General features: G+C 63.6%; 5 protein-coding genes across 5 annotated transcripts in view; 3 read left to right on the top strand and 2 right to left on the bottom strand.

Moving 5' to 3' along the window:
* Window positions 1-546, bottom strand: part of AMSG_08987 (uncharacterized protein) — a 1911-nt gene extending 1365 nt beyond the window's left edge. Inside the window, exon 1 of the mRNA XM_013899492.1 lies at window positions 469-546. Coding sequence (XP_013754946.1) covers window positions 469-526 — 58 coding nt within the window. The 5' untranslated portion in view covers window positions 527-546. The remainder of the gene's footprint in view (window positions 1-468) is intronic.
* Window positions 547-1690: 1144 nt separating this feature from the next.
* AMSG_08989 (AGC/PKA protein kinase) lies at window positions 1691-3681 on the top strand. Its single transcript, XM_013899493.1, has 2 exons — window positions 1691-1888; window positions 2631-3681. The coding sequence occupies exons 1-2, from the start codon at window positions 1712-1714 to the stop codon at window positions 3642-3644; spliced, it is 1191 nt and encodes a 396-aa protein (XP_013754947.1). The 5' UTR covers window positions 1691-1711; the 3' UTR covers window positions 3645-3681.
* Window positions 3682-4082: 401 nt separating this feature from the next.
* Window positions 4083-11402, top strand: AMSG_12223 (uncharacterized protein; the record flags this gene model as incomplete). Its single annotated transcript, XM_013899555.1, has 2 exons — window positions 4083-9738; window positions 10290-11402. Exons 1-2 carry the CDS (start codon window positions 4258-4260, stop codon window positions 11400-11402), a joined length of 6594 nt encoding a protein of 2197 aa, XP_013755009.1. The 5' UTR covers window positions 4083-4257.
* A 787-nt stretch (window positions 11403-12189) lies between these two features.
* Window positions 12190-14273, top strand: AMSG_08992 (uncharacterized protein; the record flags this gene model as incomplete). Its single annotated transcript, XM_013899494.1, has 2 exons — window positions 12190-12211; window positions 12262-14273. The coding sequence occupies 2 exons, from the start codon at window positions 12190-12192 to the stop codon at window positions 13887-13889; spliced, it is 1650 nt and encodes a 549-aa protein (XP_013754948.1). The 3' UTR covers window positions 13890-14273.
* On the bottom strand, window positions 13747-15451 carry AMSG_08993 (uncharacterized protein). Its single transcript, XM_013899495.1, has one exon. It carries the CDS (start codon window positions 15129-15131, stop codon window positions 13908-13910), a length of 1224 nt encoding a protein of 407 aa, XP_013754949.1. The 5' UTR covers window positions 15132-15451; the 3' UTR covers window positions 13747-13907.
* Window positions 15452-15460: the final 9 nt, after the last annotated feature.

Raw genomic sequence — 15460 nt, forward strand, 5'->3', positions numbered from 1 at the left:
CAAGCTGCTGGCACAGTTAGATCTGCATGATGAGCTCACCGACGAGTTGGAGGCAGACGTGATGGCGGCGTGGCGTTTTCGCGAGAGACCCATGGAGAGGATGTGCGGCGGATGGACGCTCGGAGCGAGCTGATAGTCTCCTTTGACGACTTTTACACCGAGTACGCCTATGTGGTGGTCGCCTCGGGCTTCCGGCCCGAGTTTGCGGCGCGAATTGTGCCTGCGCTGGTCCGCCGCCGCGCCTGATGAAGCTGCCATGATAGCGCTGTTCAAGGAACCCGGGCCAAGATCGCCGCACTTGTCAAGGTCTACGGCATGCGGAGCGAGTGGGAGACCCTGCGGGCGAGCTTTCGCACCCCGGACGATCTCACCGTCCTTCCACGGGTGAGGTCGGTGTGGGGGAGGGGGGACAGGGGGACGGCGGGAGGGCATAGGGGACAGGGGGGCGACAGGACGACATGGGCCTACCTTGGGCCACAACCACCGCAAGCACCAGAGCCGCGGTGAGTGCAGATACAGACACCATAGTGAGGGTGGGGTGGGTGGGGTGGGGAGTGGGGTGGGTTAGGGTTGGGGTTAGGGTTAGGTGCAGCTTGGGGTCGGGGGGGGGCGCGGGGCGGTGAGGGGGTGGGGTGGCAGTGGCATCGCCGCGCTTTGGGCGGTGGCTGGACCGGGTGAGTTGGACAGAGACATGGCAGTGGGGAGGTTGTGATCGGGTGCGAATGAAGGAGGGAGGTTCTTGATTGGATAGGCTGGACAGAGGTGGAGGGTGCAAGGTGGATGCGGTGGCTTTGGCGGACTTGGTGGGGCTTTGGAGGCTGGATCGGCTTGTTCGACAGCGTGATGGCGGTGGGGCGAAGATCGTGCCCAGGCGCAGGCACTATACGCCGAGCCTCGGCGGAAACGGCCAGCTATCTGGCCATCTTGAGCTATGGCTGGCAGCACAACGCGTCTCACCTGGGACTACGCCACCCAGCTACCGCCATCGCTCGCTGCGATGGCCACACCCGATCCCATACCACCACCATCGCCAACACCCACCACCTCCCGCACGCAGCAGCCGTATCTTTGGCAAGCACAGCCAAGCCAAGGATCAACCCAGAGCAACTCACCCGCCCACTTGCCCTTCTCATCTCACCAACACGAAGAAATAACGGTACTTTGCCACCCGGCCTGTCACCGCCATCGTCATCAGCAGCAACGCACAATTGCTGCGACTCCTACAAGTCGCTAACACTCACAGCCGGCTGGCACCTTACATCGCTAAAAGCTCCGATGGCGTCGAGGAGCAGGAAGCTACCCCACCCACCAGCTTGATGACGTTGCGCGGCGACAACGACGACGACAGGCGGCCGTCTGGGCGCGCAAATCTTACCTTGATCTCGGGTGTACGCGAGCAAGCGGCTGCAGCTCATGTACATGCGGGTCACCGTGCCAATCAGTACAATGTGCTGGCAAAGATGGCGAGCGCAGTAGAAGCGAGGAAATCTCTCGGGCCGGCAACCGAGAGAGTGTGCGATGGTCACTCTCCATCCAACCAAAGTGACCGTTTTGTTGGGTGACAAGTTGTCGTTCAGGCTGGCCGAGCCGCCGGTTGGGCGGCGGAAGTGGCTCGGGCGGCAGAGAGGAGCGGCGGGGAGCGGTGACCGAGGGGGGGGGGGGGGGCACATCTGTTGAAGGCATACACCTCTCGTCGTCGACGTGTGTAGGAATGTCGGCGGCCGGAGCGTCGTCGCGTATGTTTAGGTTCAAAAAGTCCAAAGACAAGGATAAGGACAAGGACAAGGAGAAGGGCAAGAAGAAGAAGGACAAAGACAAGGACAAGAGCAAGGATAAGGACAAGAAGAAGGACAAGGACAAGAAGAAGAAGAAGAAGAAGGGCAAGGTGGTACGTACTACACACATGAGCATCTCCATCACTACCCTCCCCTCCCCCCTCCTTCCTTTCTCTCCTCCTCCCCTTCCCCCTCCTTCCCCCTTCCCCTTGGGCTTGCCAAAGGGGGAAACATGCCCGTTTGATGACCCGCACCGATCCTCCTCTACTGGGGCTACCCCCCTGGTGACCATCAGTACACCCTTGTACAGCCTTGTTCAGTGTATGCACCACATACTACCACTACTACCTACATTGTACACTCTTTGTACATCAGGAATATCACGCTCCCCTGTGTTCTTCTCCCTCCTACCCTTCCCTATGCCCCCCCAGGTACTTCCCCCCCGCCCTCCCCTCCACCGCCTGCCGTTGTTGGGTTTTTTGCTGGCCACCGTCCAACCTCCTCCCCCCCTCCCCCCCTCCTCCCCCCCCTCCACACACACATATTCTGTACCAGCTTCACCATGCCTCCACTACCATGCCCAACATGTTGTCCACAACTGCTTCCATGGTCCCCTAGCTTCCCCTTGCCAACCCAACAATCCCAAGCCCCCCCTTGGTGCAGAGGTCACAGCGGCAACGTCCATGGCTGTTCAACTAGGCTGACTCCTCCCTGTCTTCCGCCGGCAGTTTCCTACATTCTCAGCATGTTGGCCTCGATTTTACCGCCAGTCACTCCCTCGCCTCCCCGCCTCCCCCGCCTCCCCCGCCTCCCACGCCCGCGACTCACACCAGGCTATATGCACGGTTTGTATAGGGAGACGATGATGATGACATGCCCAACATTGCGGGCCTCTCGCTGGAGGACAACATGTTTGAGCTCAACATTGCCGAGTTTGACCTCATTTCGACCATCGGGACGGGCACGTTTGGACGGGTCTACCTCGCACGGCACATGACGACGTCCAAGTACTACGCCATGAAGGTGCTGAAGAAGGTGGAGGTTGTGCGGCTGAAGCAGGTCGAGCACATCACGTCGGAGAAGAACATCCTCTCGGTCATCCACCATCCGTTTATTGTCAACTTGTTCGGGGCGACGCAGGACGCCAAGAATCTGTACATGCTCCTCGAGTACGTCATTGGAGGTGAGGTCTTTACGCACCTGCGGCGCGCTGGCAAGTTCCCGCCGGACGTGACTAAGTTCTACACGGCCGAGATTGTGCTCGCGCTGGAGTACATGCACTCGCTCGACATCATCTACCGTGATCTCAAGCCCGAGAACTTGCTCCTAGACTCGAACGGGCACATCAAGATCACCGACTTTGGCTTTGCCAAAAAGGTCGAGGACCGGACATGGACCCTCTGTGGGACGCCCGAGTACCTCGCTCCCGAGATCATCCAGTCCAAGGGCCATGGCAAGGCTGTAGACTGGTGGGCCCTCGGCATCCTCGTCTATGAGATGCTCTGCGGCTACCCGCCGTTCTTCTCCGACAACCCGTTCTCCATTTACGAGGCCATTCTCGCCGGAAAGATTGCCTTCCCCTCGCACCTCGACTCGGCCGCCAAGGACCTCATCCGCAACCTGCTCAATGCAGACCTGACCAAGCGCATCGGCTGTCTCCGCAATGGTCCCGCAGACATCAAGCGCCACAAGTGGTACAAGTCTATCGACTGGGACGCCCTACTCGCCAAGCAGATCCCGGCGCCCATCATCCCCGTCACCACCTCGCCGGGTGACACCTCCAACTTTGACCAGTACGAGGAGGAGCCCGACGACCCGAGTGATCCCAACGGCGAGGATCCGTTTGCCGAGCTCTTTGCGGGCTTTTAGTCGTCGCTGTGTGATGCCGCGACCAGCCCCCCCCCCCCCCCCCAAACGTAAAACGGTGTAAGCCACGTACACCTGTCAGCAGCCATCACGACCATCCGCCGTTAGCCGAGCCGCGCCCAAAGCCCGCGCTACGCCCGTCGCCCGTCCGACTTCGCATACGCGCCGTTGGCCACTCACACGGCCACCCCAACCGCACCACGTACTCGCCCGGCCAACCACTCCACACACTCCACCCACCCACCCCATTCTCCACACAACGCCAATGGCCATTGGCGCCAAGGCAGGCAAGCCACCACCAGCCACCGTCTCCAACCCAACCACCGCCAGCACCACCGCCACCAGGAAGCCAACCAACACGACGACAACCACCACCACCACCACTGCCGCCGCCACCACCACCACTGCCACCACGACCAACAACAACAACAACAACAACAACAACAAAGCGCATGTGGCACTCGCTCCGCCTTCGCTCCCTCCGCTCTCTAGTCATGGTGTGGGAAATCTAGTCGATGACACCGAACTCGAACTGAGCTACAACTCTCCGACAAGACGACGTCGTCGTCATCATGGTCATGGTCATGGTCATGGTCATGGTCAACATGAGAGAAACATGTTGCATGACTCTCGGCGTCATGCAGAGTTTGACGCTGCTACTGCTGATGATGCTGCTGATGATGATGATGATGGTGCTGCCGTGACCGCCGCTTCTCGTCTGCCGCGGCCTGTCCTGCCCAACATTGATGCTGGTCGTGGCGGCGAGCAAGAGGCAGAAGGGGACGCTGTGGCCCAGCAAAGCCAGGTCATGGAGTTTGACTCGTACTCGGGGGACGATCGCCCGCTCTCGGCCGAGGCAGTGCTTGTTACTCCCGCGGCAGTGGTCCGGAATGGAGCCGGCGCGCACTCGCCGCCACACGGAAGAGTGGACCACCACGCAGGGCTCGGCTCGGTCTCGCCCATGTCGTCGGACTCACTCTCGTCAGACTCATCCCCATCTGTACATGCCGCAGAGTCGACGCGGGCCATGGTGTACGAGTGGGAGCAGCCGCCGGCGCCGCCACCGCCGCCGCCAAACGCCGAGGCGCAGCGGGCGGCGGTGCTCGACCGATACACCGCGGCATCGGGTGTCATTACGACGTACAAGACCCGTGACCAGCGCGAGGAGCGGATTGTGCAGGCCCGTGCCCAGCGACAGCTCGCCGAGCTCCAGACCCGGGTTGAGAGCTGTGCCGTCGCGTTGCAGCAGGCGCGCGCCAGCCTCACTGCCGCCCGCCGTGAGGTTGACGGCACGCATGCAGCCATGCGCGAGGTTGACAAGGACATCCGCAAAGTCACTCGCTCTGCGCTCCGCCAGCCATTTGAGCTCGGCTCGCTCCGCAAGAGGCGCGCTCAACTCGAGACCCAAGTGCGGCTGCAGGAGCGCGAGGTCACCGACGCCGAGCGCGCCGTGGCCCGCGCCGAGGCCGAGCTCGGCACTGCCGAGCGCGAGCGGACCAAGGTGCTTCCAATGGAGGAAGCATTGACCAAGGCCGGGCAGAGCCAGCTGGTTGAGCTCAAGGTCATTGCCAACGCGCGGCTGGAGCGTGAGCTGGCCTCGGCTTACCAAGTTGACCAGCGGGCCCGAACTCGCGAGCTGGCGCTGGTCAACGCCACCCGCAAGGAGGCAACCAAGGTTGCAGTCCAGATGGACTCGGCCGTCTCGGCCCGCCGCAAAGCCGCCGCTCGCATCAAGGCCATCCGCAAGGCTGGCGCCAATGAGGACGCAGCCGCGGCCGAGGCCACCCGCGCCGCCCTCACCGCCCGCCGCAAGGCCATCCGCGAGCTGAAGGACCATACTGAGGAGGCCCAGGCCGAAATCCGCGCAGCCAACAAGGCCCGCGCTCGCGCCGCAGCTCGCCGCCGCCGCGAGGAGGAGCGCGAGGCTGCCGCCATTCTCGCTCGTGGCGGCAATCCGGAGGAGGTCTTCCGCCGCCGCCGTCTCGAAGAAGCCTATCGCCGCCGCGCAGAGGCCGAAGAGGTCGAGCTTGAGGAGCGCAAGATGGCCATTGCCGCCCGGGTCCTCGTCGAAGAGGAGCGCCACGAGCGCCAGCTCCGCCGCGCCGATAAGCTCTCGGTCGAGCAGGCGACCAAGGCGTCGGCACAGCGACGCATTCTCTCGCGCAAGGACAAGCGTGAGGCGGTCATGGAGTATCTGCGCTCGCACAAGCGCGACGATGCTGTGCTCGACGGCGGGCTTCCGGCCCCGCAACTGGGGCCTAACTCGATCCAGCCGCCATTCCCATCGGACATTGCGCCGCGTGAGAGCTGGGCTCACCCGCTCGGCGACGAGGCGACTGCCATGACCCGCGAGCTCGAGGCTGCCGAGCGGGCCAAGTACGCCGAGCTCGTCTCGTCGCTTCCGCCACTGACTGCGAGCGCTAGCACGACAACGGGACGGGGCGAGCTGCCCAAGCTCGAGATGTCAGATGGCGAGCGCGGCTCAGGCCGCGCCACCGGTGGGGCGGACCCATTTGCCGCGTTTGTGCGCCCAATTTCGGCTCCGGCCGAGCGGGGAGGTGCAGCGCGAGGCCGGACAAGCCGTCAGTCACGCGGCAGTGATGACATGCTGGTGCCGGAGATGCAGGGCTTGTGGGAGAGTGACTCCAAGCGAGCGGGAAATCGGGCAGGCGAAGCGGTCCGGAGCGCGCGGATGCGCCGAAACGGTTCGCTGCATCGGCGGGCACGGAGCGCACGCACGTCACGGCCGCGGATCGACCCCAACTACTCGGACACGGTGCGTGTGGCCGGCTTCGAGGCCTCACCGGCCTCGCTCACCTTTGCCGACTTTGTTGTCGGCGAGCACTACTCGCAGACGTTCTCGCTGACCAACGTGTCGTATGGGTTCAACTCGTTTAAGGTGCTGGAGCTCCCGCTAGCCGTTCGTGACTTTTTCGAGGTTGCCTTTACGCCGCAAGGCAACATGTCAGCCGGCCTCTCGACCGAGCTGACAGTCACCTTCTCGCCCAAGGTCGACGAGGACCTCACCACGCTGTTGCAGATCCAGTCAAAGACCGGAGTGCTCGGCGTGCCGATTGCGGCTAAGACCCGCAAGTGCGACGTTGCGCTCGAGTCCAAGATTCTCGACTTTGGCTCGGTCGTCATCGGCGAGTCGTCAACTCTCAAGCTGACCATCATCAACTCGGGCGCTGTGCCGACTGAGTTTGAGCTCGACCCATATGTGCTCGACCGGGAGCTGCCGGAGTCGCCCGAGGTGGCGCCGCTGGCGCTGGTGCCGCTGAGTGAGTGCGTTCCGGTCACCGCCGACGAGCTTGTGCGGGCGAGCGAGCTGGCACTCTCGCGCGACGACGTGCCCGAGTTCCAGCGAATGGATGCGAGCTCGATCGAGGTGCCGGACGTCCACTTTTCGTTTGTGGTCTCGTGCTCCGACTCGGACGAGTCGGCGAGCATGCCTGGCCGTGGTGGCGGTGGCTCGGGCTCGTCGCAGACGTCTGTCTCGACCGCTGTTGGGCTCACCGCCGGCAGCGAGTCGCCTTGGGCGCAGGCAGCGGCGGAGTCGCAGGCGTCAAGCGTCGGCGGCGAGCAAGGCGAAGCCAAGGCGCGTCCCGACGTGCCGGTCTTTGGCCTCGACGCGTTTGAGGGCCGGGTACCCGGCTACGGCTTGACGTCGGTCGGAGTCACGTTCTCGCCGTCCGAGGTCGGAGTCTTTGAGCTCCACTGGCTCATCACATTTGACTCGTCAGAGAAGCGGCTGGGCGTTGTGGTGCGCGGCGTTGCCGAGCCGATTCCGATCTCTGTAGGCTCTACGGGGCTCGATCTCGGCGTGTGCTACGCAGGCCACATCTACCGCGACATTGCGGTCCTGCACAACGACTCCACGTCGACGTGTAAGATCTCACTGGCTGTGCCACCGCTGTACGCAGGATGCGTCGAGTTTCTGCCGCAGGTCGGGTTTGTGCAGGCACAGTCGTCGCTCTCTGTCCAGGTCAAGTTTGCACCGTCCGAGGAGCTGTTGGCCAAGGTGGGGCGGCTGCGCGCGAGCGTCCCACAACGGTCCGAGCTGGCACAAGGCCACGGGGCGATGGTCAACATGCCGATCAAGATTTCGGTCAAGGGTCAGGCGCTGCCTGTGTTCTTCCACCTGTACGCAGCGCTGACGTCGCCGTCGCTGGTGGTGCATCCGACAACACTCTCATTCGGCCGTGTCTCGCTTCACGCCTCGCGCGAGCTCGAGCTCAGGGTCTCGAACCCGAGCCTGCTCGTGCAGCAGTACGGGTTCCTCACGCTCGACGCCGGATGGTCGATCGAGCCGCAGGACGGGTTCGGGTCGCTGCTTCCGGGCGAGTCGCGGGTGCTCCGAGTCCAGTTCGCGCCGACGGCTGCGGTGTCGTACACCACCAAACTGGTGTGCAAGTCATCGCTGGGGCAGGAGCTTGTGGTGAGTGCCAGCGGGAGCGGGTTCAAGCCTGCGCTTGTGTTTGGCGCGCCGAGTCTTGCGCTGCCAGCCACGCCTATCGGCTCGTGCTCGTCGGCGCGAGTCTACCTGCGCAACCCGAGCAAGGTTGCACACAAGTTCGAGCTAGCGTGGGCACCCGAGCTCCCGATTGTGGTTGAGCCGTCGGTGGGCGAGGTGCCTGGGCGCGGCGAGATACTCCTGCTGGTGCTGCTGGCGCCGGGCGAGCAGACTGCCGACTTGTTACCGGCTCCGCGCGGGGCAGCTGCCAGCGCTGATGTTCCGGCTGCCAAGAACGCATCTGAAGGTGGGAATGGTGGGGGCGGGGGCGAGGTTGTGCGTCGCGAGTTGAGCGAGGAAGAGGCTGCGCTTGCGCTGCTGGAGCAGACACTGCAAAAGGTGGCTGCGGGTGGGCAGCCGCGTCGAAGCGGGACGCGGGCAATTTGGGCCGAGGCCGGTGTCCGGCGCAGTCCAGTTGTGTGCTTTGTGGCGGGTGCTCCCAAGTCCGAGGCTGTCCTTCTTGATCTTGTGCTTCCTGTTGTGGAGCCTGCGCTGGCGGTCATTTCCAACGGCGGCTCGCGGGTGCTCGACTTTGGCGAGGTGCCGATGGGGGAGCGAGTGGTCAAGACGCTGACGCTCCGCAACGAGTCGGATGAGGTGGTAGAGCCTGCGGCGGGCCCGCTTGATCCTGTCGAGTCATCGTTTGTGGTACTGTCGGGCATGCGAGCGGTGGCACCGGGCAAGAGCCTGCGGCTGCTACTGGAGTTTGCGCCGTCGTCACAGGGGCGGTACAACCAGGAGCTGGAGCTGTACAAGCGTGAAGAACTGCGGGAGCTAGGAACGAGCGCAACTGCTGTACTGAGCGTTGCGCTTGTGGGGCTTGGGTCGTCGCCGTCGCTGCTGATCGAGCCGCTCCCGCGGGCATTGTTCATGGGCGACGTCAAGCCGGGCGAGAGCGTGAGCGAGCGGTTCACGCTCACCAACTCATCATCGTCGTTTGACGTCTCGTTTGTGGCCTCGCTGCGCCGTAGCGGCGAGCTGAACCGCAGCGGCATCAACCCGTTCTCGGTCTCTGTGCCGCGCGGGCGGCTGCTTCCAGGAGAGCGACTGGAGCTTGTGGTCGAGTTTGCGCCGGACCATGCGTCGGAGCGGTATGCGGACGAACTGTTGATTGAGCTTCCGTCGGAGCACGACAACGTGCGGATTCCATTGTCGGGCGTGGCGCACGCGCGCGATGTGTTCCTGCTTGCGGTGGGGTCCGTGCCGACGCCGCTTGTGCAGGATCTTGGTGCACCGCTAGTGTTTGCAGGCATGGAAGATGAGAGCGAGCCGCGGCACGAGATTGTGGTCCAGGTCGAGCTGTTGGCGGCTGCCGATGGGCGAAGCTCTGAAGGCAAGCTGCGGTTCGGCAACGTCGCGCGCGGCGCGCCGGCGGAGCTCATCCTTGAGCCGCTCTCTGCCGATGCAGTGGCGGCTGGGTTCGAGATTCCAGGAGCGCGGACGGTGGTCCAGCCGCGGAGCGAGGAGATGCTTGTAATTCGCTACACCGGCCCACCGCGGCGAGCTGACGAGACGACCATCCACGGCCACATGGGACTCCTTGCCAAGGATGGAAAGCGAGTGAGTGTGGTCGTCGTGGCCAAGGTCACTCCCGACAGCGCAAGCAGTCGCGTCGGCTTTGCCATGGCTTAAACAAGATGACGAGCATATATGAGTCATTGACCTGTGATGGTTGAGTCTCCATCGTATCCACGTGAGGCGCCGAGTCGGTCGTCCGGCCAGTAAGCGCAGAGTCCGCTCTAAGACGGCGAGAGCTGCCACCTGACTCAAAGTCTGTCGACGGGAGCATGGCGGACTACAGCGGGATGAAGCTTGACGAGGGGCGTCAGCATGAGAAGGAGGGAGATAAGCAGTATGTGTCGTGACGCGGGAGGGGGGGGGATTTGATATGGGTGGGGCTGTATGGGTTATATGGGTGGTGGGTGGCATGGGGGACGACCTGGGGGGTGACACGGCTGGCAACGTGGACGTGGACGGCGATGCGAACAACTGCACGGACGCGGTGACATGGCCGGTGGCACGGACGGCGACATGGACGGTGGCACGGATGGCGACATGGACGGCGACATGGACGTCACACCATTTGATTGTGGTCAACCGATGCACGCCAAAGGATGACCACATCGTTGTTCAAGTGGAAGAAGGATCCCGAGGCTGCGGCAATCGCATACACGGCGGCAGGTGTGGCGTACAAGGCGGCAAAGGCACATGAGGACGTTGTGCGGGTGTGCGAGAAGGCTGCGGCGCGGCACGAGGAGACAGGTGCGATCTTCCACGCCGGACAGGCTAAAGAGCGGGCTGCTGAGGCTGCCCTCGCCCTCAACCAGCACTCGGTCGCCACCAGGCTGTACTCGGAGGCCGCGATCATGTATCGGATGAACGGCTCGCTGCCCGAGGCGCTCAAGGTCTACAACGTGGCCGCCAAGGCACTCGAAGGGAAGGACAAGTTTGGCGAGGCGCTGGACCTGCTCACTATCGCCGAAGAGCTCTTTGCTGATGGCGAGATGGACTTGCGCTTTGCTTCGGAGACGTACCGCACCGCACTCCGCATCGCCATCAAGAAGCGCGACTGGGCCCGCTCTCTTGAGCTGCTCGAAGCCCAGATCGGCCACTTTACCGCCCTTGAGCAGGACGGCATGCTGTTCAAGACCATGCTCTCATACGTGGTTGTCGCCCTCGCCTCCAACGACTACGTCGCCGCAGACCGCGCCAACACCGCGCACCTCTCAGTCCGCGGCTACCTCCGTTCCACCGAGTCCAACGCCGCCAACGACCTGCTCGATGCATTTGAGTCTGCCGATGACGACGCCATCGCCGCTGTCGCCTCTCGCCAGGTCTTCACCTTCCTCGACCAGGGTGTCCTCCGCCTTGCCCGCGCTCTCACCTCGGGTGGCGTCCGCAGTGGCGGCAAGAAGAAGTCCTCCAAGACCAAGGCCCGCTCTAAAGCTGCTGCCGCTCCGGCTGCATCTTCGCCTGACGCACCCGATGCCGCCCAGGCCGCTCGCAATGCGCTCTTTGCCGCCCCGTCCACCGCCGCTGCCGCTGCCGACGCCTCGACCACGGCGCCCCATGCTGTTCTGCCGGTCGGTGAGGACGAGCCCTCGCCTGCCGCCGATGTCGGCGCTAGTGAGCCTGCGCATGTCGTCGATGTCGGCGCTAGTGAGCCTGCGCATGTCGATGTCCTTGGCGAGGCCCAAGACGATGATGCAGATGACGACGATGAGGACTCCGACGACTCGCTGCTGTAGTTGTAGCCGTCCCCACACAAACACCCCAATCCACGCGAGATGCTGCTCTTCGAGGAAAGAGCGAGGAAAATACTGGTAGACACCCCAGTTGCCCCCTCGACCGAGTACGCCTATCTTCACCACCAATGCCCATGGGAACCAAACCCAAGTACACATGCAATACTACATGCGGGTACTTGACTCTGCATGCAGGGAGACGTAGGAGAGACAACTAATTGTGCCGTGCATGCCTACCCCCGCCACTCATCCCCTCCCCACTTGGTTTACTTTTTTTACCCCTACCTCGACACCCGCCCCTCCCCCTCACCACCCACCAACCTCATCCATCCTATCCACCCACCCGACCGCCATTCCCACACCATCAATAACACATCAAGACACCAAGAAAGTCCCAAAGAACAATGAGAAAAGAGACAGACGAAAACAATAGCTGCGTGTGCGCACAGCCTGTGATACAAGTGCGACAAAAATAATCTCCCCCCCCCCCTTTGCCCACCACCAGCCAAACGCACATGCAACGGTCGTTGCCTCCTCCTCCCAACGAATGAACGGAACGAGACACGTGGAGTCGACCTGTGTTGAGTGGGGGGGGGGGGGGAGGGGGGGAGGGGGGTACGGAGCAGAGACTCCAGCTGGTGGACACACCTCACCCCCATTGGCTATGACTACCGTGCGGGCACTCTACGACTATACGGGTGAGAATGAGGGTATGTAGGCGGAGGAGGGGGGAGGGGGAGGGGGGGACGGGGGAGGGGGGGAGGTCGTGGTGGTGACGTTGGCGGTGGGCATGGGCACGGGCATGGGCATGGGTGTGAAAGTGACTCATGGTAGAGGTGGCTGGCTGACGGGACGGGCATAGGCGATCTGTCGTTCTACGAGGGCGAGGTCATTACGGTGGTTACGGAGGATCCGGGCGATGGGTGGACCGAGGGCGAGGTGAACGGCTCGAGAGGCTTCTTCCCCACAAACTACGTAGAGGTGATCGTGGCAGAGAGTGCTTCGTCTGCTCCGCCAGCTCCGCCAGCCAAGGCTCACGCAAAGCCCATGCCGTCGTTGCCGCATGCGGGTGGTGGTGAAACAAGCAGCGGACCGGATGCGGCTGATGCGGTCATTGATGCCTCAGCCCTGGCGGCGTCCATCTCGGATGTTATGGCTGATGGCGGGGACGATGCGGGATGGGAGACGTCAGACTCGTCGGAAGATGGGTGGGGCGAGACAGGGACAGGCGCGAGTGGGCAAAGTGGAGCGAGTGCTCCGGCTGTGCCAGCGAGGTCGACGCTGGCGGCGCCGTCACCTGCTACGGCCAGGGAGCGGCGGCTGTCGACAGACATGTCACGGAGACTCTCTGTCCTCGACGCGCCGACGGTGGAGATCGACGAGCAGAACCGAATCTCTGCAGGGTTCGAGTGGGTGGCGGAGGAGGCGTACTTTTCGATCAAGGTGGCCAATCCGGAGAAGAAGAAGAAGTTTGGCGGACTCAAAAAGTACACGGCATACGTGGTGGAGACGCCAGCGCGCGGCTGGCGGGTTCTCCGACGGTACAAGCACTTTGACTGGCTCCACGAGCGGCTGGAGAAGAAGTACACAGCCATCGCTATTCCGCCGTTGCCTGAAAAGTCCGCCACAGGCCGGTTCAACGAGGACTTTATCGAGGAGCGCCGCATGGGCCTGACGTACTTTCTCAACACGCTCGCCCGCCACCCGGTCCTCCGCTCTTCGGCCGTCTTTCTGCACTTTCTCTCGGTTGACAACTCGAACGATGACACAGCGTGGAAGGCCGGAAAGCGCCAGCATGAGAAGGACGCGGTCTCGGGCGAGAACTGGTTCTTTTCGGTCGCCCCAGCTGTCGCTGTTGAGGGCCAGGCCGTGGTGCCTGTTCTAGAGACCTTTTCCAAGGATCTGAACTCGGAGCTCACGCTCTCGTCGACGCTGGAAAAGCAGCTGGAAGGGTGGCAGACTCGGTGGAGTGACGATGCCAAGGCGCTGTCGTCGCTGGCCGAGACGTACGCGACACTGGCCCAGGTCGACGAAGGGGTGCCGACGCTGCAGGCGGCGCTGGCGGCGTGTGCGCAAAAGGTGGCCAGCATCTCGCAGCTCTCGCTGGGAGCCTCGCAGGCCGAGGACATCATGCTACGCACACTGGCGCTGCATCGGACCAAGATGAAGCTCCTGCAAAAGGCGCTCAAGGTTGAGCAGAGCGCGCGCACCCGATACGTTTCGGCCTACTCCAAGGTCAACGGCCGCGAGCCTACGCCTGAGGAGTCGGTCAAGCTCGAGGTCCTCCGCTCGGCGTCGAACCGCAAGATGTGCGTGGCGCTTGCCGAGATGGCTCACTACCGGCTCACCCGTAAGGTCGACTTTAAGAACACACTGCTTGGGTACATCCGCGAGCAGGAGGCATTCCATGCCAAGGCCGGTGAGGCGTGGGCGGCCGCACGGGCGACGGTTGAGGCCATTGACGTCGACGAGCACATGTTCGACGCCTGATGCGGGCTGGCGGGCGAGCTAGCCGGTTGCCGTCTCGAAGATCGCGTCGGCGTCGGCGAGATGCACGTCGTGGACGCGCCAGCGGACAACGCGGTCGCGGCGCTCACGCCCGTTGGGCCCCACTGCATAGCAGAGGATGCCCAGCGCCGACCACGGCGCCTTGATGAAGCCGTCGGCACCGTATGACGGCGCCGTCTTGCACGGCGCGGAGCCGTAGGCCTGGCCAAATGAGGAGCTTTCACCGGACGCACGTGCATAGATGAAGACCGCCTTCTTGACCCGCGAGTTGAGGCCAGCAATGGCCTCACTCACCCCGACCGAGCGCGTGGGCGACGCCTCGTTGCGCATCTGCTGCGAGACCTGCATAAAGGCCGACATGACCCGCGATATGACAAACTTGGGCGAGCCGAGGAGGAACCGCCGGCGCCGGTCGAGCGAGTCGACCTCCGACGGCGAGGCTGGCAGCAGGGCCACCAGCTCCTCCACAACCCCGAGATAGTACGATTCGGCCTGCGCACGCGACGGCAGCGGCGTGCGCATCACGTCGCGGACGTAGCCCGACCCGTTGTTCATCTGCTGCATCCGCTCGAGGTTGACCGAGTACCGGTCGTTGAGGATCGAGACAGACGACTCGCCGGCTGCGTATGCAGCGTTGAGGATGATTGTTGAGGCCGGATCGTAGTTCTGCGGGCCCGAGTCGTCCAACCACGACCACTGTGCAAAGAGCCCGCCGCCGGTATCGCTGGCCATGCTCCTACTGCCAGGCATCCCAAACGTCATGCCGCCGTCGTCGCCGCCAAAGCCCTCGCCTCGCCGCGACCAGCCACTACCTCCGCCACGACCGCCACGACCACGGCCACGGCCACGACCGCGGGATTTGCGACTGTTGTTTCGCGACGACGATCCGCTTGAGCCCCAGCCATCCTCGCGATGCGGAGGTGACGCGCCATGCGCTGATGACGACGACGACGACCGCTTCCCGCGGCTGCTCGAGTTGCGGAAGGAGGCGCGATCTGACTTGCCACGACCCGCCTTGCCCCGACCCGCCCTGCCGCGATTAGAACGAGCAGATGGCGGCGAGGTTGCGAGAGGATCCTGCTGATTGCCAGACAAGAGCGAAGCCATTGGCGGCGACTCGCTGCGGGCAAACTTGCCCCTCGGCCCACGGCCTTTGCTCTTGCTCTGCCTCTGCTTCTGCTTCTGCTGCGGACGCCGCTGTCGCTGGCGCTGGCGCTGATGCATGTGCTTCTTCTCCTCGGCCGCCCTGCGCCAGTCGAGCGAGTCAGAGCCGCCTGCTCCAGGAGAGCCTGCTGCGGCGGCGGTGGAGGCGGTCGAGCCGGGCGTAGCGACAGTCCCGCCAGTCAGCGAGCGCCGGCGGGTGGGCGACGGTCGTTGCGTTCGTCATCGTCGTCGTCGGCCTGCTGGCCTTGTGCGATACGAACTGGACGGGGCGAGCTGGGCCGGCCACCACGAGAGGAGGATCGTCGCGTGCGTGGGCCAGCACTACGGGGTGCACTCGCGGCATCCGTGGTGGACCTGGTGTCCATGGCGGCAGAGACAAGTTGTGCGTG

Source organism: Thecamonas trahens (genome assembly GCF_000142905.1).
Source record: "Thecamonas trahens ATCC 50062 unplaced genomic scaffold supercont1.44, whole genome shotgun sequence".
In the NCBI taxonomy this organism is placed as follows: domain Eukaryota; order Apusomonadida; family Apusomonadidae; genus Thecamonas; species Thecamonas trahens.

Bases quoted from the DNA above. Each gene is read 5' to 3' on its own strand.
- AMSG_08989 (XM_013899493.1), top strand. From the start codon at position 1,712: ATGTCGGCGGCCGGAGCGTCGTCGCGTATGTTTAGGTTCAAAAAGTCC. The intron at 1,889-2,630 runs GTACGTACTACA...CGGTTTGTATAG, and splicing joins AGAAGAAGAAGGGCAAGGTG to GGAGACGATGATGATGACAT.
- AMSG_08993 (XM_013899495.1), bottom strand. From the start codon at position 15,131: ATGCATCAGCGCCAGCGCCAGCGACAGCGGCGTCCGCAGCAGAAGCAG.